The following is a 26,204-nucleotide window of genomic DNA, read 5'->3' as shown; positions in this document are numbered from 1 at the left end:
GGGAAAACTTCGATTCAACTGAAAATGAAGTAGTCGAATATTTCGAATCAAATATAACATATGAAAATTCTCGCTATAAAGTTAGATTGCCTTGGAAACATGACACATCAAATCTAAATAATAATAGGGAAATCGCAGAACAAAGATTTCATCGACTTAGAAAACGATTAAAAAAAGATCCTAATCTATTTTCCGAGTACAGGAACGTATTAAGAGATCAGTTAAAACAAAATATTATCGAACCAGTTTCAGAAATTTCAAATGAAGAGGACGTCGTGTTTTACTTGCCACATAGGGAAGTTATACGCGAGGATCGAGCTACAAGTAAATTACGTATTGTTTATGATGCATCATCGCATGCCCCAGGATCCATTTCTTTAAATGATTGTCTACATGTTGGGCCAAATTTATACCCTGAAATATTCGAAATATTGTTAAGATTTCGGTATAATCTAATAGCCTTCACCGCAGATATAAAACAAGCCTTTTTACAGATTCTCATACATGAAAAGGATCGAGACACAACCAGGTTTCTGTTTTCTGATTTCCCTAATGATGAAACCATTTCTCCTGACATATATAGGTTCACTAGAGTTTTATTTGGAATAAATAGTAGTCCATTTCTATTAGCCGCTACCATTAAACATCATCTGAAAAAATATAATAAACTTTATCCTACAACGGTTAACTTTTTGAATGAGAACGTATATGTAGATGATGTGATTGGAAGCCAACCAACGATCAATGAAGCATTAACTACGAGTCTAGAATCGGTCCAAATATTTAAGGAAGCAAGCATGCAGCTTCACAAATGGCATAGTAACTCGAAACAATTACATGAATTGTGGGTAAAAAAGGGTATCGTTCCAGATGAAAATCCTGAAGATTTTAATAGAGAAAATTTCCCATTTAAAGTCTTAGGTATGGCATGGGATAATTCAAAGGACTTACTGTATTTTGATGTTCGGAATTTATTGTCTTTCACATCTAAACCAATAGAAACAAAACGATTTCTTCTACAAGTGTTGGGTCGGATATTCGATCCGATTGGAATTTTAGGACCTTTCACTGTTAGAATAAAGTGCTTAATACAGAAGATTTGGTTGTCACAAATAGATTGGGATGAACCGTTACCTGAAGATTTGTCCTCTGAATGGAGAAGGTGGTGTGAAGAGCTACCTCAAATGGCTGAATTCTCCATCTCTCGTTACCTTTTCGTGCACTCGAACATTAATGTCGAAAATCTCGAACTACATTGCTTTTCAGATGCAAGTGTCAAAGCCTATGGTACAGTCGCATATTTACGTTTCACGACAGAAAATAAAGAAATCAAAACGACCTTTGTCTCTTCTAAAAATAGGGTAGCCCCACTAAAATCCCTTACTTTACCGAGGTTAGAATTAATGGGGGCATTGTTATCAGTTAAGTTAGTCAGCAATATTCTGAAAGCACTGAAATTGAGAATTCCGTGCTATTTTTGGACAGACTCAACAATTACTTATTTTTGGATCCAGAAACAATCTGAAGCCTTCAAACCCTTTGTCAGGAATCGTGTCGAAGAAATACAAAAATTGAGTTCACCTCAAGATTGGCATTATTGCCCAGGTGTCGACAACCCTGCAGATCTCGTATCTCGGGGAACGAAGATTTCCAAGTTAATAAATGAGACCATTTGGACGCAAGGTCCCCAATGGCTTCAACTCCCTCACGAACTTTGGCCAAGATTAGATATTAAAGAAACAATAGATGAAAACAAGCTGGAATACCGAAAGAGATCCGGTGATATACATCAACTTGAATGTACAATCGAAAAAAGTGCAGATGATCTTTTCGACATATCAAAATATAGCAAATTAGAGAAGGTGTTAAGAGTCACTGCTTGCACAACACGTTTCATTAAAAAATTAAGAAAAACTAGCGACATTCAAGGAACTCTCACAGCTGAAGAGTTACAAGAAGCAGAAAATTTCTGGATAAGATCAGAGCAAAAGAAGTTTTTTGCCGAAGAATATAAATCCCTCAAAGAAGGTAATTCAGTTGGAAAAAATTCTCCTTTGTATAATTTTCTTCCTTACATTGATGAAAAGGAAATCATGAGGTTGAGAGGAAGACTGGAATTTTCTGACTTCTCACTAGATAACAAACATCCAATAATCTTACCTAAAAATTCTCGACTAACGATTCTGATTGTATGCAAAGAACATGAGAAGATAATGCATGGAGGAATTGCTGCAACTTTAGCTAAAGTCAGATCACGCTTCTGGATTCCTAAAGGACGACAGTTAGTCAAAAAAGCATTAAAAGGTTGTATAATTTGCCAAAAATATTTAGCTAAACCAGCAGACCAGATGACAGCACCCTTACCAAAGGATAGAATCCAAGAATCGCCTCCATTTGCAGTCTGTGGAATTGATTTCGCCGGACCAGTTTACGTAAAGAGTTCTAAAGACATTCGAAAATCCTATATTGTTTTGTTCGTTTGTGCAGTAACCCGAGCTGTACACTTAGAACTTGTATCAGATATGTCAACAGAATCCTTTTTACCTGCATTTCGCAGATTTTTGAGCAGAAGAGGAAACTGCGTAATCATCTACTCTGACAACGCCAAGACCTTTAAGAGGGCAAAGAAAGAACTTGAGAATTTTTCGAAAGTTTTAAAAGATGACAAATTCAAGAATTTCATTGCCAAAGAAAGAATCCATTGGAAATTTATAATCGAACGAGCCCCATGGTGGGGAGGGTTTTATGAGAGACTTGTTAGATCTGTTAAAGAATGTTTAAGAAAAATCGTAGGAAAAGCATTGTTGACTTTCGAAGAAATGTCTACACTACTTGTCGAAGTGGAGTCAGTTCTTAATTCACGACCTCTAAGTTACGTTTACAACGACAATGACGAGCCGCACTTCTTAAACATTGGACAAACTGATTTGAAGTATCCTTTGACCTTTGCTAGAATCATCGGTAGCGAAACGACAAGAGAAACGCTGTTAAAAAGAAAGTGTTATCAAGAATTGCTGTTAAAACAGTTGTGGTGGAAATGGAAGCAACAATATTTATTAGATCTTAGAACTGCCCATTTCTTGAAGAATCCGCAACTTCAACCAGAACTAAAAGTAGGAGATGTTGTTTTAGTCGAAGGAGATAATAAAAACGAACTCTTATGGAAACTTGGTAGAATCATAAAAATTATTCCTGGACGTGATGGTAAAGTCCGATCATTCGAATTAAAAACTGGTAATGGGATTTTAAAACGTACTGTTCAACATCTATATCCTCTTGAACTTTAGATATTTTGAACTTTAACGATTTAGTTATGCTTTTTTCCTTTTTTGTCCATTAATGATTAAATTGAATATCCTTAGTTAAGTTTGTTCAATTAAGTGGAAAATATTTTAAAATTTAGTTCATTTATTAGTTATAACATTTATTATCTGATACCTGTATTGGAATTGAAGAGTTTGACTAATTAGTATTTTTTAATATTTTTACAGAATAGTGATTTATGTACTTGATTGTATGTATAACTGAGTTAGATGAACTCTTGTCAGAGTTCAGGTGGGGAGTGTGTTAAGGAATATTCTTTGATATCGCCAAGAGATGGCGTTAGGAGTCCATCTATTGGCTTACTTGACCTTTCCCCTTCTGAACACGTGACTTAAAAAAATATACTTCTTCTTGAAGGTAGAATTTCGATGCACTACGCAATAGAATTCGATTGAGATTTTAGCTGGAACTATTCAGTTCTTGCCTTTTGAGCATTAAATATTCGATTGAGGCATTTTAGCCTACATTGTATATATGTAAATATTAAGTTTAATTAAAATTTATGGAAAACCCTCCAGGCCATGCATCTCGTCTTTTGGTTTATGAGTGATTCGACTTTGATCTAGAACTTTCGTTACATAATGGTGCATCGGCCCCGAACTTTCGTTACATATTGGGTAAATTTTAGTAATTCATCTTTAATTGTTCTGCATTATTTCACAAATATTCGACTATCATTCAGTTCCATTTTTATTGAATAAAAGATTCTTAACCTCCATGCATGTATTGCTTTGCATATCTTTTGCTTTTTTAAAGCATATTTATACTGTGAAAACCTTTATAAAATTCTTTTATCCATTACAAAATAGTTTCTTTACTTCTTTTCGCTTTTGTGTCTTCATGGTCAGAGAAGGAAGCTTAATTGGAAAGGCTACTTCTGTAAGAATTTCTAGTGGGCATCTGAATTACCCTCCTAACACACTTCCCTCGCATTTCATTTAAACCTTATTGTTGTATATTATATATATTGTCTTTAGTGGCGAATCATAGTTAAATTTCATTCCTTAAATTCACTCAAGGAATTTTCCCCAGTCATATAAAACATTACAGCAAACATCCTCAAAATGTTCATCTGTCAAGGAATGCAGATTTATGTGCCAGCGACAAGACAGCAGGCATGTTTCAGAATGCCTAATTCGGAGCACAGCTCTGAGAAGAGTGGAGAGATTTTTTCGTGGTTATGTAACAGCTTTATCAACAACAGCGCTTGAGATAAAGCTAGCATGCAAAGCCTACTGGTATACAAGCAACTTATGAATTTATTTTCTTCTCTACTGTAGAGAACAGTCAGTTGCAGCCAATTTACCTTAATAAGACTCTTTGCCGTTATTCTGGAAAGCTTCAACTTTTTTCTGCTCTGCTGGAATTCCTCATTTGGGAACCTATGTTTGACCATTAGACTGATAAGTCAAATGTCTTAAAACTTAATAAGAAACACAATTTTAATATGAAAAATATCTATTTATATACTATTTGTACATTCTACCATTTTTTTCCCCTTGTGAATCATTACAGCATTTAGACTTTTCATTTCTATTGTTTTTCCAGAAAAGCACAAGTATATATTCTTTTGACTTCTTTTAAAATTTATTATTATTTTATTTTGAAAATTTTCAAAAGTTTTAAGGCTTACTACTTGCTAGTGAGAGCACCAAATTCTGAATTGTGATGTTTATCTTGTACTGAATAAGTTTGTGTCATATCCCTTCCCTTTTTGGGGAGGAGGGGGGGAGGTTCCATAGATGCAGCATTACTGCAGAAAATCCTTTATTAGGATGCAAGGCAGTTCACCTTTCAAGTGCTTTGTCATAATAAATCATCCTATCTCTCCTGTCTCAAGTATAGATTGTGATATATTCTTTATCATAATTCATTTACTTTCTTCTAAAATGAAAAAAGTGTAAAATTAAGTAGGCAAAAAAGTTTTTACTAAATAATGTGTATCAAAATGCACAGATTACATTATTTCTTAGATACATAGAAAACGTGGAACTCTGATCCTGAAAAGATTAAATGAATTGTTTGCAGAAAGCTATTCAAATGGAAATCAGTAAAAATGTATTTGTTTCAGAAGAATTTGATACCAAGGTTAAAAGGTTTTAACTTAAAAAAAAAATTGAAATGTTAATAAAAAAATTCAGTTAGCAGTAATTTAAAAATATAATAAATACCATCTTTGAAACATTACCCTTTAGGACAGAATTTCTAATGCTAATACCTGTTTTTATTATTTATGTGTTTTAGCATTGATGAAGCATAAATGCTTGCAGATTTTTTATGCACTCTATATAAAAAAAAAAAAAAAAAAAAAATCAATGCTTCTAGAAGAATTGCTGGACAGTCATGAAGCTTAACATGCTAAAACTTTCTTAGCCAAACAGTAAGAAAGAACAGTAGCAAGAAACATGAAAATGATGTGTCTGTAGTATATGAGAAATGCATGTTCCAAAACATACATAAGGTGTATTGCTTTTTCGCAAATAATAAAACCCTGAAGATCCATTTGACAGTGAGTGGGACAAGTTCATTGAAGATCACATTAATCTTCAGGGAAGTACTCATGTAAATAAATTAGCCCAGCACATTGATTAGAATCATGATGCAGTTGGAAGATGTTTCAGTAGTTCTAACAGAGTGACTATATCTGTTTTAAGAGCACTGGCCGACTTAGGTTGACAACTGCTCACCGAGATTGAGCGATATTGAAAGCTATTGTAAGTCTTCAAGCAACTTTAAATGTCCATCATTCTAAATTACTTATGGGTTTTTATTCTCAGAGTAATGCTGCAGAGAGTTGGTGAAGCTGGATTCCATATCATCTTCAGTATATGTACAATATCTATCATTAACTGCTGGGCATAATTAGAAGTTTCTGGTGGTGTTGCATGCAGCTTTGAGTTTAGCGAATTGAAATCTACAGAAGGAAGCATGGCCATTGTGGAATACCATATGTCCATCATATTTAGTGATACCATTTAAAGAACCATAGTGTGAGATCTCTAGTCATTATTAATAATCCGTCACAGAACTTCTGGCATTATGTCTAGGATATTCTGCGACTTGTATTGTTAAAGCTGTTGTGTATATCAGTCTCCATTTTTTTTAGTTTTCAGGAAATTTTATTATATTTTACTTTGATTTATCAAATTTCCTGACCTTTCTTTAATTGCATGTGTTTGTTAGGAAATTGATTAGAGACATCCTCAGAATGTATATGAATTTATGAAGTAGTTACTGATTATTTGACAGCAAATGCTACAACACAGCATTTGATGCTTGTACAAGATTATGCCAGGTCAAATATTCTTGTGCTACCATCCTAATATTATAATTGAAATATAAATTTATGCTCATCGTAATGGAAAATGTGATTTAATGTGCTTAAAGGTTCAATTTCCGAGCTTCTATGTGCTCAATAAATGGGTTTATTGTTGTTTAGCCTTAATTGTTTCATCATAATTGATTTTTCTTGGAGCATGAATTTTTTTGATGGTGAGTGTGTGTGTGTATATATATATGTATATATTGAAATTTCTTTTATGATAATAGGTATTTCATTTTTCAGGTAATTCAGAACTGGAATTTTTAGAATTAAAGCTCTTAATTTAAGTTTAATTTTCTAAAATTAATATTTTCCATAGATAATAGTTATCTTTAAAATGTTGATTGTTTATATTTATCACAGTGCCGAATATACTCAATTCATTCTCACATTCAGCTGACTTAGAAATCAGTAATATATTTGAATTTACTGTTATTTTCAGAATAATCTAATGCTTTTTTTACTTGCAGTAGCTACTCTTTTTCCAAAATTGTTTTAAATAGTTAATCTGTTAAGTTCTAAACTGTCATATTCATATTATATATAACCTCTCACCGATATTGGTTTATTTTTTATATTTATATTACCAAGTGGCGTTACCTGCAAATCAAGCGTTGTTACGAAGCGATTAACGATACGAATGCGTAGTTCGAAAGGCAAGTAATAACATTTGACGATTCTTGTTCAAACCCTATTTTTGTTTCGATGAGTTTGCATTAGTCTAAATTTGATCTTGATTTGGTATACAAAAATACATGACGATATCTTTCATTTATATTTAATGAAAACACCAAAATATATCGCAGTAATAGAGACACGTCGCAACGGCGAACCACAGTTACATAATGTAAAAACACAGAAGAATTCTTTCAGCGCAACAGCGCCCTCTATACTATGAAAAGTTCGAACAAGCGTTATTAATTTGCCCGGGTCAGTATTCCTGCTGGTTGTTTTTTTATTTGCTGTGCAATTTTTTTTAGGGGGATAGGATAGGGCCATAATATAAATATGGCTCAATATATGTTAAGATACCATCCACAAGGACATCCAAATCTATGTGCAGATATTGTGATTTGCCATCTGCTCATAGTTGAAAGACCTTTTAAAATAAAGAAAACATTGTCAGACTGATAAAAATAGTGTTTGCAAATGGAGCATAAACATTTATGTATTTAATTTGTACATAAAGTACTGTGTAAAATATATGTAAGGAAAAGCATATAAATAGTTTTGATGGTAATTTAAGTATAACAACTTTAAAGCACATAATTTATTAAAGTAAATACAAAATTTGAAAACTTATTAGACATTTACCATATTATAAGTGCACATATTTCATAACTTTGTGAGTCACTTTACATGTTTCTTCATTTCTCACTGTGTAATTCCAATTGATTAGATCTTACTTATACACTTTATTTGGATATGCTTGCCATATTTCATTATAAATATATTTGCAATGTTTGTTATTTGTGAGATAAGTAGCCCAGCCATTCTGTAACAGGTTTTAATTTTTGTCTTCCCACATCCAAATGCATAACAGTCTAACTAGAAGAGAAACATTTAAATTTAAGATTTAAATCTGGGTAAAGCAACCTTAGATTATTGTAAATTCTTAATAACATTCTGTTGATTATGAAGTCTGTCAAGCATAGATCCTTCTTAAAGAAGAAAGAAATTTTCCAAAATTTTTGCCGTTAACTCATTCAGGACCAGCTTTCACTCCTACCAGCCCAGCGTCCTGTATACACAACGCAACGATTCTGCTCCTACGAACCCAGTGTCGCGTGTACGCGACATTAAAACGGAACGATTTATTTGAAGTTTTAAAAGCCAGTAAATGGAGCTAAGTGGTAATTGTTTTCACATGGATTGATTCATACGGCATTTGATCTTCATGTACTGGCATAAGTTTCTGTTTTGTGCTTCTGGTTTTGAGAGATTTATTGAAATAAACAAATTGGAAATCATGGCTGTGAATTAAAGAGCATTTTTGTTTATATCATTAGGATTTTTTTTTTTTTCTATTTATTTTGAAACTTAACATAAGCTTCCTTGGTTAATTAAAAAGTAACATTATTACAGAAGGGAAAAGACTATCAGCTTTCTCGATGCATAATGCGTCTTGCTCGCATTTCTCAGAAAAAGAGCCAGCGTTTTTGTTTTTCTTACTCGATTTAATAGGTCATTATATATAATGCCTTGAATGGTCATTATAGATAATGGTACAGGCATTATATTTTGATATATAATGTATTTACTTTACATATAATGTATATATTGATGTAATCAGTAACGGATGTCCCTCCAGTGGGGGGTCTTTCTTTGATCACTTTCCGGTAATCGTGGATGCTGTTTTCGATTTAGAAAAACAGGAAGTCTTCTAATATAAACCTGATGTCACACAGTGTTTGAGGATGAAATATTTCTAAGTGTCTTTTGAAGTTTTGTGACATGTGTTGGGGTTATATTCAGTTTCATTCCGTTAGCCATGGCTAAGAGACCTTACTTAAAAATTTGTCCAAAATCACCGGACACTCCACCTTTCCGTCTAACTGAAAGACAGTTTCTGAAAATTTACTTTGACGGAGGAAGTAATAAAGGTAGGAGAGGGATGCATTGTGTGGGCTAAAACCAAGGAAAAGCAAAAGCAAACAACGTATTTTGAGTGCGTAATATGCAGTGTGTCGATTCTTGTTTTGAATTATTTAACACACAGCAGAAATTTTAAACTGGAATTCAATTATCTACAGGTAATTCTTATTTAGTTTTTTTTTTTTTTTTTTTTTTTTTTTTAAATTTCATATTTGTAAAGTTTTTTTTCATGTTTATAGTATTTTTTCTGTGTGTATAGTTATGATTTTTAGTATTTTGCCCGTTTAATTTATTTCTATTAATGTGAGATTCTTTATATTAATACACATTAAAAACAAGTAGATTAAATACGCAACTTCAAAAATTGAAGTCGTAATATTAAAATGCTGATTTTACATGATTTGTTTTGTAAAATTAGGCTTAACTGTTGAAAATGCGTGGGCCGGTGGTGACGATTCATTTCAGAAGGTCCGGTCCGATGACTGCGCTTTGTTCTCCCGGCGCTGGTCCTGAAGGGGTTAAAGAATTAAGACTTAATGACCCTTAAAATTCAGTATAATTTTATTGAAAATCTGTGGTAGTATAATATAGTTTAAAAATAATTATATGCAATAATATCTGATTTTGCATTTTATTATTGCTGAGAATAATTTTAAAAATATTTCATGTGATAAAAAAATATTTTTTGTATGAAGCTTTAAAAGTACTAATAAAGAATACTATGAATTCTCTAACAAATTCATAAATTAAAAAAAAAATTCTAAGTTTTGGTTTTAATGTCATAAATTACATTTGAAAGTAAAATTGCATATCACAGCACAGCTCTGTTTGTTGAAAACAATTATTCTGATATTCAAGTGCAGTTCTAAATAATTTAGAGTAAAACACTGAGGTGAGAATGAATGTGTTAAACTTTTATCTTAATTATACTTAATATTGTTTATGTTATTCATTATCAATATTTAGTATCATTATGTGACATAAAATCTAAGTTATTAAAAAAATTCAGCAATTATGTAATTTTAGTTTCATATTGCATTGTATAGTAATTAAATTATGCAGAATTAATTATTCAATAGTTGCAAAACAGTAAGTATTAATATAAAAAATATGGTAGTTTGATTTTGTATTTTTGGTATAGATTTAAATCTAGATTTGTTCTCTGAATTTTAAACTTTTTAATTTTATTTCCTATTCAAAGTAAGTTTACTTTTTTGTTTTTTGTGTGACATTTTACCATTCTAATATTTTTCACAATTTTTGTTATCAAAAGTATTTTTAGTCAGAGCAATAAGGAAGAATTTTTCTGAAATATTGTATGGACTTAATTTAGAAGTCAAACAACAAATAACACTTTTGTTGTTTGACTTCTAACTTAATATTGTTCGGCATGTATTGTATCTTAATTATTGTATGAACTGTTTATAAGGAAATGGTAATTTTCAAAAATTTTAATTTAATTAAAAGAGTAAAATTAATAGTATATTAATTAAAAATTTGGCATCATGTCGGATAAATTAAAGTTATTTTAAATTATAATCTTAAGTAAGATTAAAATTAGAATTACTTTTGAATATATGCTATTTGTTATTTTCTCTATATATTCAGATAAGTTGTAATGTCAGATTTATCAATTTCTTTGGCTAAATTGAAAATACTTTTGATTCATATTTTAATTTTGTTTGAAAGTCAGATGGTGTAATGTTTTAACTGATAGTTCATGCTTCTGCGTTATATCCACTATTTTTTTTAGACAGTTTAATAATTTTTCTTTATCAACACATTTGACCTTTAATGTTAGTTATTATATTGAAACTAATTATTTTATTCAAAAGTTAGAGAAACAAGTAGAATTTTAGAATGAATGTAGTTTTCCTTATTTTAGAAATCTATGTCATGTAGGTAAAATGATTTGGTATCTTTAGCTCGTTTTCAGTCGCACTACTGATACATAGACAGCATGAAGTTTCTTTTCTTTATATAATGCAAATAAGAACAAGTTATTCAAAATACTTTATTCTAATAAATAGTTTTGTTTAAAGTTAATTTCAGCTAACCAGGTGGCTGAGCAGTTAAGGATGGTTAAACACTAGTAGTTCAACCTGGGTTAAGATCTTGATGACTGGCTGTCTGCATAGAATTTTTTGTGGGTTTTTTATATGTAATTCGATTACAAGTCAGTTTCCCTTAGAAATCTCTCCATAAAGACAATCCTCTCCTTAAGCAGATATTCCTCATGTGTTCAGTGTAATTGATTAACCAAACCTTAGTTTCTCTGCAAAAGGGTTTTTGATGTGTCCTGTTTATGTTTCACTTGTTCCATACCCTTGCACTATTCTACATGGACAAGCTTTTTTGAATAATTGAGTACTCATGCACCTGTCATTGATCATAATACCAGTGGTGATGATCCAACATTTTCTATGCCTGTACCAGTTTTACATCAAGGACACCTAGGGAATTGAAATTTGAGGGTCCTGTGACCCTTATCTATTACCAACTTTTTGAGGACTTTTTTTAAAGGAAAAATAAAGTGTTCATGATGTATTTCTGTCATGCTGTACTAGGTGAGTAGTGTTTTTTTTGTACAATGTAAGTGCAAGGACTTTTTTTCCCTGGAAAATCTGCATGAAATCTTATCCTCCAAGACAGTTGTTTTATGTTATGTCATAACTAATTGACTAAAAATTTCTAATTTTTTCAGAAACTGCCATATATCCGTCAGGATATTAATATCACCATTATTATTTATGCAGTAAACCTGAACAGATGTTTTCCTGCTTTGTTCTGGCTGTATAAAATACCAAATACAGAAATTGCCTACATTGTTTAAGCATATTTACACTTTTTTATTAGTAACATAAATAAAATTTTTCACTTACAAAGGAATAATAAAAAATTTTACCCCTTTTTTTTTATTCAAGGAAGGTCTTATTCAATAAAAAAAAAAAATGTTGGTTTTGTGGATATATGCAGAAGAGTGAAATATTCAGTTACCGTCATGTTTTCTTAAAACTGTATAATATGTGGAATTTTTATAGGAAGTTTAAGCAACATTCTTTCAGCAGAACACTTGTTTCTTGTTCAGCAATTTAACATTGAGACTCGTGACTAGTTTATTCAAATGGGGGTCATTCTTCCAAAGTATGTAAAAATTTTGGTTCATATAGTGGATTCATTAGAGAGTGCTCGCTGATTAATTATAATTTTCTAAATAAGTTTTAAATTATGGCTTTTATTAAAATTGTGTCTTTTACTTCATTGATTTATGAAATCATTTGGTAAATAAATTATTTCATGATAAAAATGCTGAGAAATTTTACTTTTCCTTTTTATTTGAAAATAAATAACTAAAACAATAATAACCATCCTAAAGAAGTATGATTTTTTTAAAAATCATTTAATTAAATTATTAGGTCCAACATGTTATATAAACATCTCGTAATTTGAAGTAGCAGACTGAACTATGAGTAATTTAGCTGCCTTTAAAGCTACCATTTACCACTAAAGCTTTCAAATGTTGCTAAAAAAATTAAGGAACAGAAGATTTTAAGCATATCTTCCCTTCTATTTTCATGGATAAGTGTTTTATTTTTTTCTTCCTCCAATTCTGTAGAGTTTTAACATATAATTTTTACAATGGTGCAGACATTTCTATTTATTGTTCAAAATAAGTAGAAGCTTGTAAAGAAGAATTTCACTGCTAATAAAAGTATTTGCTGAAAGATCAAAGGAATATTCTGAAAACTAAGTAAATATAATCAGCAAGAATGAAGATTTCCTCTAAACATGTATTGTTTTCATAGTTAAAAAAATAGAGACTGTTGGATTTTATTAGGATAGGATATATATTTGAACAGATTTGTACAATGAAATTGAAGAAACATCATATTTTGCTATGGAAGTCTAATGGTTATATTTTATGTTTTATTTTAAAATCTTTTAACTAGCTTTTGATATTGCAATTTCAAACATGAATGCCTTATGGAAAATTCATCAGATAGAAAAGATAAAAGTTTTTCCAAGTTAAAAAAATAGTACATTCATACTGAGTTTGCTTGGTTAATAGTCCCATCCCCAACTCTTTAAATAAATAGTGCATTTAAACAGCATGGAATAATTGTTTTAAGTGTATCGCTTGTGTAATTTGGATTATATAAGAACTTTCAAAAAGAAGAGAAAGTCATTTATTCCTTAATCTTTAACTTAATAGCATAACACTATAATAATATTTTTAATAGAACTTGAATTCAGGCAGTGGTAAGGCTCTTTTTTTTTCCTGTCATTTTGAAAGGCTATTTAATGTCATTTTCAAAGATTTGCTCTTGATAGAAATATTAAGATTGTAAATATTAGTTTGTGTTTATTTAGTAATAACACAAATTGTATTTGTTTTATGAGTTGAAGGCATATAAGATTTTCATATTGAAAGCATTATAAATGTTAAATTTGTTAATTATGCAATGAGAATTCAGATTGCATCATTTGCTTTTAAATTTAAGACATAAGAAGATTGAAGACATCATAAGGTATGAGAATTCGGCTGACTTTGTGAAGATAAGCTTTGATCTGGAAATTCCGAACTTCTCAGTCTGCAGTTGAGTTTTGTTGTTTAATAAGCAGTCGGAAGTATTTATCATCCTTTCTATGCATCCTGAAGACCAGATTCCTGACAAGGCATGCAATAATTTAAATCTGAATGCAAGAATAGTCTCAAAGTAAATGTGGCCTTATTGGACAAGTAAAATAATGATATTTTTTAACATGCCCGTGCTCAAGGAATATAAACGGAAGAATAAAATTTTTTCCATAAACATGCGTTCTTTTTCTGGCTGCTAATAAAAATGTTAATTCTTTTTTTAACTTTACAGTACCTTTTGTGATATAAATACATGAAGCATCTGAAATATGTATTGTGTGACCTTGCTCACTCAAAAATTATTGTCAGCTTTTATAAAATACAAAATATATCTTTTTACCGTGGAAATAAATGATTATGAAAAGAAAAAGTAAATCGAAAATATATGCATTTAGTTCTAAAGAGAATAGAATTTTACATTAAGGAACATGTGAATCATATTGTCTGAAAGATCATAAAGAAGTTTTACATAGGAGAAAGGGCTGAAATTATCGTGTAAAATGATGCATTTAAACATTTACCAGAGACTTGCTAGTTCTATGCAAAGTGTTGTGGAATAATAGAATCTGAGGTAGTTACAGGTAGTTTGTTCATTTTATTTAAAAGGTGATTTCTTTTTTTTTATATTTATGATTTTGCATTTATTTAGTTCCCAATGTATTGAAATCCGATGCAGTGGTATTAGGTAAACATTTAAAGATTATTTTTTAAACCTACTGTGTGGCTAATTGCATATGCAAATTTTTCAGCTAAAAAATTAGTGTGGAAATATGTGAACCAGCTGTGGAGGCTCAATTGATGATGGAAGGGATAACATAAAAAGACCTTCTTACATCTTTTCATGGTTGTGAAGCTGTTGATAGGGCTTTAAAGGTCATTTTTTCGAACCTCATTGACTTCCCGGTAAGGGAACTAGTGGAGTGTGATGCTTTTGCATATATTATCTTATCACACTCTTTTTCACAAGGTGTATGAAGGATATAAACATGTTGATTTTAATATAATCCCAGTATTCCCACTTTTTATTCTGTTCAGTAATTCAAAGTTATTTGTGTTTGAATTTCATACTGTTGGTAACTATTAAGCTTTTTCTATTAATTAATCATATTTAGAAATACGTTATGCATATGGTTTCTTGTATCTGTTAAATTTACAACTTCTTTGGCAGGGGAAGGGATAAAAAAGGAGAAGAAATCACTGTCGAATTTCCCTTAAGTTTTTCTTTGCATTTTCATTTTATTTCTAAACACAAGGACTGCCTGTTTATATAACTAGTAATTTTTCAGCTTTCAAATGCAAATTGTTTCACTAAAGCAATGCTGTATCGTATATCTTGTATGTAGTTTATTTAAATGGATTAAGAAATCCATTTAAATAAACTGCACTTTTTAAAGAAGAGTGACTGAGCTTATTTTCTATATTTTAGTTAAAGAAAGTATTTGATTTAACTTATAGATGTTCTAAACAGATGCCTTCTTTTAAGAAGGAGAGTAGTTGAATCTTTAAAACACTTTTCCTGTGAATTTTGATTTTGTTGTAGTGTTTAGAGGGTTTGTTTGCCTTTCCTTCCATATTAACTCATCAGGAAATGCTTGGTTATTTATACTTATGTTTGCAATTTTTCCTTTTGAAGGGGAATTGTTAAATTTATAATAATTCACTGCGACATTTTGTTGCAGAAGTGACCTCTTGGTAATCTGTTTGAGTAATAAAAATATTATTTCTTATTAATTTATGAAGACAAATCAGTAAAATTTAATGCATGTCTCTAAAATCCTATTTATTGTGGCTGTATTAGTTATTGCCTGATTTGCTGCAGGTGCAGTAGTTTGGAAAGCTGCTTAATTCAGTACTAATTTTAATGCCCCCTTGCTAGTTAACTATGTGGATTTGTATAGTTTTGGGCAGTTGTGCTGCCTTCAAAGTCTCGTTCTTTGCAAACACACATTTTGCATTGTTGGTAGAGCCAACCCTGGTATGCATCTGAATTATTATTTCCCCTTCTAATTCGGTCAATCATAATTTATAGTTCTTTTGTGTTGCTAGATATTTTTTTTTTTTTTTTATAAATATGCAATTTTAGAAAATTTCTTTTTAATGCAGAGTAGATGTTCCATTTTGGAAAGTTAATGTTTCAGTACATTAAATTTTAAATTTTCCTTTTATGTATAATTCTTGCTATTGTTTTCTTGCACGCTCGAAATTGAATATTTTCAATTTTGTCAAACTGTACATTGTCACTGTTTTTCCTTCTTGGATTTTTTTCAAGTTTCGTTTTTATATTTGAAATGTATTATAAACATGACTGACTTTAATTGCTGAACAGAACTGCCAATTTTCTCTTCCCTTTTTATTTGATAATAGTAATGTGTGTTGAAAAATATTTTTCTTACCTATTTTATATTAGAATGCATTGATGATTTGAATGGCTGTAGCCCCTTTTTCCCTCGTATTTGTATTTTATGTAGCAGTTACTGTTGTAACATTTGTCAGCAATTAATTTTTATTAATATGTAAAGTAAATGTCTATGTTTGATTGTCAAACTCTTTTAATTTTCTGTTACAGGGATAACTATAATGAACTTTTATATTTAATCAAGATAACATCTTTTTATCTAAAAAAAATTCACTAAGATAAAAGAGGTACACTAAAAAAAGTTCAGATGTAATTCTCATGCATCATGTTGGATATGTTTGTATATATTTAAATCATTTCATATGTTTGAACCACTCTTTCAGTTAAGAAAAGCCATGGAATTGCTTATTTGTGTGTTTGTATTCTATTTTTTTATTTAATATGTGCACATTCTTTCTCTGTTTCTATGTAAATTTTTATATAATTTCTTGAATATTTATAACAAGTATGGCAGAATAATAAAAAAAAGATATAATTAAATCATGTTCATAACAGTGTCATTGGATATTCAACGTGGAATTTTCTTCGTTCCTTATTTAAGAAACATCAGTAGTGGCCAGTTGAATAAGACTGCTGAATATTAGTAGTTTGGTTCATTTCAATGATTTATATGATTGAGCAGTTTGCATTAGGCTTTTGTAGTTTTCTTTGTAATATATATATATTAGATAGTTTCATTTTGAAGGAAGACTATTAAGGTAGATAATCTTGAATGCTTTCCTCAAGCTTGCTTTTGAATCTTGAATGATAATATCGCCTATATCATTTATGGATTTACAATTACTTGAATATTATTAAATGGTAATGGTGATTATTTTCTCCTCTTTTAAATATTTTAGGAAGTTACTTTATTTAAATAACTCAAGTATTTTCTAATATTTTTTTTAAATTTGCATTTCTTTATTTTCTCTAATCAATATTTCATTATTCATGTCCTTTCAGTTATGACCCAGTGGTTGGTCTCAGTCTTAATTAAGTAAAACTCATTATAAATGAATCTTGAAAATGGCATTACTGCATTTTGCAACTGGCTATTTTTGATTGGGTATCCAGTTTCTTGTTTTCTTAAATATTTAAAGTTTTTTTGGTATCCAGTTATGTTATTTAAGCTTTCAAATGCAGTTTCTCTATAGCAACATAAAACTAGAGTTTTTTTAAATATCTAAAGTTTCATTTTTTGGTTACAGTATGTGTTATTTAATTACTCTGTTATTAGATTTAAGAGTTTTTTTTTTAAATACAAATGGGCAAATATTATTTGATTATTATTGCTATTTTATGTTTCTTAAAATATTTGCACTAACTAAATATTTGCACTTACTTTTAAAGAATGAATCAGCTTGTAGGTATTGATCACTGCTTTTATCACAATTAAAGTGTGTTACTTCGTGAATGTGTACCTTATTTTGCATTATATTCAACCCATATTTATTTTAATAACAACAGAACTAAATCAAAATATCTAGTCATATCCATATGATAAATTATGCTAGATATCAATGTTGACTTCCAAATCAGAAGTAATTAAGAGTGAAAAATTTATAATGAAAATATATAAATATAAAATTAGATGGACTTCCATGAGCGGATTAACAAACATTTGATCAGGAACATTAATATTTAGCTTCATGTTATTTAATATTTCATTAGATATATTTCTTTATTTGTAAAACAGATTGTTTCTTCTTTTTCTTCCATGTTCATTCTTTCAATATAAATAAAATTAAGAAATTTTTGTATTTAAAAATGTAAAGTTATATTAATATAAATTTTATGGCATTGCTTCTGGTATATGTAGCTGATAAATATTGCAACAGTAAACTGCTGTTCGAATTCATATAAAGATATCTATACTTTGCTTTCCCACCTTTGAAAATGAACGGCAAAATGAAAACATCTAACAAATACAGATAATTCCAAAATTTTATTTTATCTATGAATTTATTTTGATTGAACAAAATATGTAACTGATGTTGTATTATAATTTATTGATTGAAGTATTCAAATGTTCATTTTGGCTTGGGAGGAATTAGTGTTTAAAGTAACTATTTATATTGTCGTTTATTGTTCCTTGGAGAGTAAAATATAAAACATGGCTTGTTTTTTTATGTATTCAATATTTAAATCTCAATATCCTCCCTTCGTCATCTAGTACCTAAAATAGAATAGTAAATTCTTTAATTAAAATCGAGCATTTAAATTACACACACTAACAACCCCCCTAAAATGAGAAGTAATAATAATAATATTGAAGATAGTTTGGGTTTAAAATTGTTTTTAAATCATAGTTGTTGTTTTTTTTTTTTTTTTTTTTGTATGTATCCAGTAAATGCATCTTATATTTTGTTTCAAATGTTTGTATTTATATAAAAATGTATATACTTATATAAAATAATAGTTTTGTGTAATTAAATATCATTGTAATTAAATTCATCTGAATAGTATTAACATCTGAAGATAATTTTTCTAAATTTAAAATCACGAAAGTTTTTTTCTGTTGCAGTCTAGAAAAAAGATGTGATTATATAATTAATTTCTTTACTATATTCATTCTTTATAATTCTGATATATAGTCATTTTCCTAGACATAACAGTAATTTCATTACATTAAAAAGCATTTCTAGGAGATAGAAATAACTTTTAAGTAAATAGTTGGGAACAATTTTTAATGAAATGAAATTTTTTATTTTGAATGAACTAATATAATTAATTATGTAAATGTTTAGTGTGCTATACAATTGCTTTATGCATAACTGCTGCGCATTTATTTCTTAAAATTTGAATTTTTAATACGTATCATATCTATTTTTATTAATTTCTGAGTGTCCTTTGGCCTAACATTTTTTTTTCCATCTGTCTAGTATGTGTTGGATGTTTGCATTTTGCCAAAATTATTGAAGTTTTGTTTTGTGAAGCTTCTTATTTTTGATTTTGTTTTCTTGATATATACAGTTTGGCTGGCATATCTAATGTTGATATTTTTATTAATTTATGTAAATTTTTCAGGACGTTTCTGGGGAAACTGCTTTGCACAAAGCCTCAAGCAAAGGACATGCGGAATGTGTTAGTTTGTTAATTGCAGCACCATGTAATGTTAGGTATTGTATAGTTATCACAATCCATACTTCTAATTATAGATAAATAGTTAGAGTTTTCCTGTAGATGAATTAACATAGGATGCTGATTATTTGTTGATGAAAACTGCGGTGATTCTGGCTTCATATTTAAGTGTACATTATAAATTAATTGTACGTTATAAAATTGTGTAAATATATAATTTAAAAATTCATAGGGGTTAACTGCAATTTAAGTATTTCTTATTTTTAATAAATACAGATTTCCCCCCCCCTCTGCATATAGTAGTAATCACTAACAAGGAAAAAAATAAGGTACTATTAACTAATTTTTAGTCATTGTTCAAATTAAGAGCTAGAGATGAAGAACCACTTGTTCTGACACTGAATATAAGATAATGGGATTTATTTCCAACCTTCCAAATATATCAGCTTTTTTTATGGTAATTGTAATACAGTCAAAAGTCGTTAATCTAGACTTGTCGGAACTTCGGCGATTCCGGATTATAGATCATCAGTTTAAATCTGGTAAGATGGCATGCAGAAATTATGAAATTAAAAATATGAAACCGTAATTTATGAAATAAAAAACAATTATGATCTAAAGAGTATCAAAATTTACAAAAAAAAAAAAAAAAAAAAAAAAAAAAAAAAAAAAAGAAAGAAAGAAAGCTTAATATTTATTTGTTTACTTTATTAAACATTTCTTTCAATGTAAATTGTTTAAGTTGCTTCGTTTTATGTGATAATACTTTCTCTTTAATTCTATAAACAGACATAATTTCGTGTTCAGTTACAAAGTTCCGCTGTTCAAGTCCTATAATTGCTGTGTCAAGAATATCGACTAATTTGTCAATCGAAATTTTTTCGTTTTCAATAACCTATGTTACTTTCTTCGCTATTGGAAGCAAATAATAATGATGAGGAATTTGATTTAAATCATATCAAACACGGAGTACATCGAGATGAAATACTACATTTAGTATGGAATTATAAGCCAAATAAAATAAAAACATCTGCCCTGAAGATAAGGATAGTGCTGACAGATCAACTTCTAATTCATTGCGTGCTGGGGTGTTAAAGATAAACAAAGTTTAAATAAACAAAGGATATGCCTTTATCCATTTTTTGCAGCAATTCCACTTTTTGTTTAATGGACTTCGAAACATACTTTCTCTATGTAGATCCTTCACATATTAGTAAATATAATATCAGAAATTCTATTTGACATAATCGAAAGTTCAAGCTTACTTTTATAAAATTGCTCCAACAGTCTGCAAAAAATAATAAGCCGAATCCAATTCGAAGATTAAGAAACAACGCAATCTGTAACATTAACTAAATTAGATAATTTTAGGTTAGCTTATACCGTCCGTTATACATTAAACGCGCATTCGTAAACGTATTTTAAGCACACGCACACGCATATTTGCAGCCGTGAAGGGTCTTATGCGCATGCGCAGAAAGTTTGTAGCTTTGAGGTCCGGATTATGGGTGTCTGAATTAATGACTTTTGACTGTATACTAGCTTTTGAAAATTCAGACTGATAATATGAAATGTGAATAAATTTTATAATTACCATCACTTTATTAACTGGCATTAGATGTTTATTGCATTTCCCATGTAGAGAAAAGATTCTGTTTTAGCTAATGTTTAGTATTTCAGATATTAAAAGATGTGAATGAGACTTTTTTTTTTTTTTTTTTTTTTTTGTGTGTGTGTGTGTGTGTGTGTGTGTGTGGTGAAAATCTTTTCAGTGTCTTAATTTCAATCCAATTGTGATTATATGAAATGGAGCTAGGTCTATTAAATTGATTAAAATGGTGTATATATATATATTTTTTTTTTTCATTAATGAAATAATTATTACTGAATTGCATGCAAATTATTGCTTAATATTAGCCGTAATGAAGAACTATTTTTATTTAGGAAGACACCCATGTTATTTGAAATTGTCAAAAATAGGGAAATTCCCCCAATAATCGATAACATGTTAAGTATCCCTCTACTATAGTTTTTTTTTTTTTTTTTTTTTTCCTGAACTGTTACATTAAAAAACATTTAGCTACTAACTACAGTATACAGATAGATGTGAATTAAGTTCTTTAAAATTGCTTTCATGTTTATTCATTGCTTGCACACGTAAAATTACAGTTATTATTACATAAATATTGCAATATTCTGTGCTGTTATTATGAATTACGTTTTTTATTGTTTTTCATTGATTTAAAATTGACTGCACTTCTTAATGAACTAGTTACGTATAAGCATGTATTAGTTAATTGACGTATATAAGCTACGAATGTGAAGTAGAATTTGCATTTCATTCTACCAGGACACCGTTCAGATTCATTTAAGTTTAAATGATAGATTGTAATCTTTTTTGGGGTGGGTAATTTAAAAGGATTCAGAAGTTCTAGAAATATAGTTCTAAAATCTGAAATGGGTAAGGTGCAAATGAAATCTGTTATATTTTTATATAATTTATGATTATATATTGGCAAATGATAACCTGTTTATACATTAGCAGAAATTTTACTTTCTTAATTCCTAATTTTTTCCCTTTAGTGTTCAAAATTCAAATGGTCAGACAGCAAGTGCTTTAGCAGAAATATCTGGATATCCTGCCATAGCGGAGTTTATTCGAAAGAGTGAATTTGCTTCGCTTAATGACTTTCAAAGAAGAATTCTTTCAGAACCAACTTTTACCATGCATAGATTGAGTCGAAAAAGGACACATGATGCCATGTACCAAGGAACAGTTAAGAGGATATGTTCAGGAGGTAAGGAACAAACTAATAAACGCTAAACATATCTAAATTTGTTGAATAATTATTCCGTGAAATCATATATATGAAGATTCTATTAATTAAGAAGTTTAAAAATTCAGGCTTTAGGTAGGTTTTTATTTTTTTTTTTCCCTCTTAAATTCCCAAGAATTTGAATACTTTCAGAAACTTGCCATGACATTAAAACATTTCATGAGTATATTTTTCTTAAAGCCCTTAAAAAATCATTAGTTTTTCATTGCCCTTCTTTATTATTCTTAAAGTCATGCATTAATTGGCATTAGTATCATACTTTTGTGAAAATTTAATTTCTTTCTACAGTATAAAATTACCTTGACCTCGTGAATTTTTTCCCTATTTGTGGCTCTCTTTTCATATACAAGCTTGGCAGGAAAGCTTTAGTACATGTAATTACGTTATAAAACTATAATTTATAATACTACACTGTAAAATGGTTATTGTTGTTTACATAAAATTCCACATTGATTTATCAATAACTACATTCTTAAAATTTTTCTGCATATAGTAAATCATTAAAGAGAGTCCATCAGCACAGTCCTGTAAAATGAATGTATATCAGAATTCCATCCAAATTCTTCTGAGTAAAATCACCCTTTTCAATAAAACCACATTTTTTAAAACAAAATGCATTTAAAAAATGGTAACTCAAAGCATATATTTTGTCCTGTGCAAAGTTCTAAAAATGATTTTAGGGTAAAATGAAATTTACTTGATATGAACTGTCTTTTCTCAGTCATTTCTACACTATTTAAAATGGTTAAGGGCAAAATAAAAGGGGGGGGGAGAAGTGGAATAGTTTTTGCCAATTTAATGAATAGCAAAATCCAGAAGACATACGAATGCAGCAAAATGAATTTGAAATGGCTGCAGGAGTGAAAATATTTCTGAAATTAATTAAATTACAAAACATACAGTCCCCCCAAAATAGATCTGTAATAAATAACCTTTTGAAAATTTGCTGAGCTGTGATTAAAATCATGAAACAAAAGTAGTTTGTTCCAGGTTCCATTTTTGGCTGTGGAACATAATGTGTATTTCTATTATGGTTTTCTCATATCATCCTCATTAAGAATATTCACCAGTTTTATTAAGGAATGCTATACAAAGGCAGTAGGCGTGGTGTGCTTTTAGCTAATCCAATAATTCAGTACTATGTGTAAATTTAATTGGTGAGGGACTGTTATTGCAAATACAGACTTGCCAACTCTCCCGATTTTCGACCGCTCTCCCGCCAACCCGATTTACAATATATTTCTCCCGACTTTTTCTTATTCTTAAAATTTCTCACGATTTTTATGAAACTTGGCTTAATACTTTGTTATATGAACAAAAAAGTGATTTTGGACGTCCGAAGCAAATGAATTTTCTCTAGATTATACCTAAAACAAAACCTTGCGAATTAGATAACTTCTGCTTTGTGAGTGATAGCATATACGTATCCAGAAACGTCCTTCTCCAGTTCTCCAATGGGCATCGTGCTCCACTGCGTGTCATCTGGCATATATTAGCCAATGAGGACAAAACAAGCTGTTATTTGGATGTTCTTTAGTTATTTCGGTAATTTTGTCCTGAGTTGTGTGAGTACACGTGCCTTTGGAAAATAGTTTTAGAAATTATCATCTTTTGTTATGTCTGCGAGAAAGGTGAAATACTCGTTTACGTTTCAAAAATCGTACATAGTTGACTTTCCTTCCATTATTTCCTCAAGGAAATGTTATAAATTTGCGATGTGTACCGCCTGTCGTTGCGATTTTTCGATTTTGCGTGGTGGAAGGGCGGATGGTCTCAGACATGTGCGTACACAAAAACACAAGACCAACATAAGCTTTTTTGGAGGAGGGGGGGGGGAATAAATAAATAAATTTTTCTTCGGAAATAAAAAACCAAAAAGTTATTAATGCAGAATGTCTGTTCTCTGCCTTTTTACTGGAGCACAACCTGCCACTGAATGCATCGGATCACACTGCAGCTTTATTTAGAAAAATGTTTCCTGGTAGTGAAATCGCTAAGAAATACTTAAGTGCAAGAACCAAAAGAGCTGCAATTGTTAAAGAAATGGATTTGAAAAATAAATCTTCAGTTATTGATCGCATTAAAACAGGAAGCAATAATACCGATTCAAAACTGTATCCAATTGTTGTTTCTTTTTTTAATCCAGAGTCTTCAGAAATTGAGTGCAGTTTACTTTCTGTCCCCACTTTGGAAGGACATTTGACAGGCTTTAATATAGCACAGCTAATTATTAAAACTTTAAAAGAAAATGCAGTCCCTCTGGATAATTGCTTAGCACTAGGTGCCGATAATGCACCAGTATTGGTAGGCTTGAAGACTGGTGTTGCAGGCATCTTCAGAAAGAAAAATTCAGATTTGCAGATTATGAGGTGCACCTGTCACCTCTTAAATTTAGCAGCTGAAAAAGGAGTAGCTTCTTTACCAATAAATGTGGATGAACACATTGTTGATATTTATTATAATCTTGAAAGGAGTTCTAAAAAGGAGGAAAAATTGAAACTGCTATTATGCAGTGTCCAACAGCTGCATAATAGCAGTTTACAATTAGAAAACTTTGATGAAGTTATAAAATCAGCTAGGATTGACACCCAGTGGAGTTTAATTGGAAAACTGAAAGATGCTGATGGAATTTTAAAATATAGAGAACTGTCTAGAATTATGTTGGCCATCTTGACAGTTCCCCATAGTAATGCAGAGCGTGAGAGGATTTTCAGTGTTGTTGCGAAAACGAGGACTAAATGTAGATCTAATATTAGTGATGACACATTAGAAAACTTTTATTAGTGAAAGCAGGCCTACGTGGCAATTGCTATGAACAAAATTATGAAGTTTCTTTCTTAAAGAAAGCAAAATCTGTCACTGTTTATACCATTTGTACAAAAACTGATTAAAGGTTTTTTTTGTTTTGTTTTGTTTTCTTAAACGATGCAGTAATAAAAATGTTTTTTATGTGTAAGGTATTTTTGTGTTGCTTGCATTTAAGAATTAGTTACTATTTAAAGTTAATTCATTATTAAAAACTATATTTTCCTCATTTAAAAAGTCTTTTTAACATTGTGAAAAATCTCCTGATTTTTGAGTGTCATAGGTTGGCAAGTATGCAAATATAAAAATTGTTTGAAATGTTTTATTTATTTATATTCTATTTACAGATATATCTGAAAAAATCATGAGTACTCCCATTGTGCCTCTGAGTGGATTAATGAATCCAATGCAAACTAGTGTTATTGAACACGAAAAACTACGCAGAGAAGAATGTGGTTATTCAGATTCTTTAATGGATATGTATTTTAGTGAATTTCATGGATGTTAAAAAAAGTTGTTGGGTGTTAGTAATTTTTTAATATTTTTTTAAATGTTCATTTCTGTTTGTTTTTGTACAATAAAATATAAAACCAGATTGTCTTTATTATTTTTAAACCTCAAAATTAATACATTGAATTATCTCATGTTTAAATAGAGCAGATATATATTGAGCTTTTTTTATGCATTTTGATTCCCTTAAGTTCAATACTTCATATTTTTAATTTCATAGCTTCTGCATGGCATCTTATTAAACTGATGATTACCGGAAAATTTCCATATCCAAAATCACTAAAGTCCAAATCTTGGACTTTGTACTGTACATGCAAATTCAAATATAATGAAAATCATCTTTCCACAATCACATCTAAAAAATATCAGTATTTCAGACTACATAAACAGACATCAATATTGATAATTATAATAGTATTCTCCAAGATGAACTTATAGTTTAGATACTTTTGGTTTATAGAATTAAAACTGTTCAGTGTATGCTTAAATTTTCTTTATCCCAGGCTTGTTCAGAGCCGCAAAGAAAGAAAGAAGGGTGAATTCTTGAGGCTAAAGAAGAAAAAAAAAAAATCATGTCCAATAATAAGAATGATGCCACAACATTACAGAAAATTGGGATGATAATTCTTTATCCAGGAGACTCCCAAACCTTTATGAATATTCATGAATATTATTAAATTCCATATTTATCAACTG

The 26,204-nt window shown here is 29.9% G+C and overlaps 1 protein-coding gene across 2 annotated transcripts in view; it reads left to right on the top strand.

Moving 5' to 3' along the window:
* The window catches only part of LOC118197326 (uncharacterized), a 46,381-nt gene extending 20,788 nt beyond the window's left edge, over nucleotides 1-25,593 (top strand). For both annotated transcript variants that reach the window (XM_035368820.2, XM_035368821.2), the window contains exons 3-5: nucleotides 19,303-19,394; nucleotides 21,940-22,154; nucleotides 25,346-25,593. In XM_035368820.2, coding sequence (XP_035224711.2) covers nucleotides 19,303-19,394; nucleotides 21,940-22,154; nucleotides 25,346-25,506 — 468 coding nt within the window. In that variant the 3' untranslated portion in view covers nucleotides 25,507-25,593. The remainder of the gene's footprint in view (nucleotides 1-19,302; nucleotides 19,395-21,939; nucleotides 22,155-25,345) is intronic.
* Nucleotides 25,594-26,204: the final 611 nt, after the last annotated feature.

This window comes from Stegodyphus dumicola, chromosome 6 (assembly GCF_044657685.1).
Source record: "Stegodyphus dumicola isolate Sdum_Otavi_A_Nest chromosome 6, ASM4465768v1".
NCBI lineage: Eukaryota > Metazoa > Arthropoda > Arachnida > Araneae > Eresidae > Stegodyphus > Stegodyphus dumicola.
The sequence above is the reverse complement of the archived record's forward strand: the minus strand, read 5'-3'. Positions and strand labels throughout refer to the sequence as shown.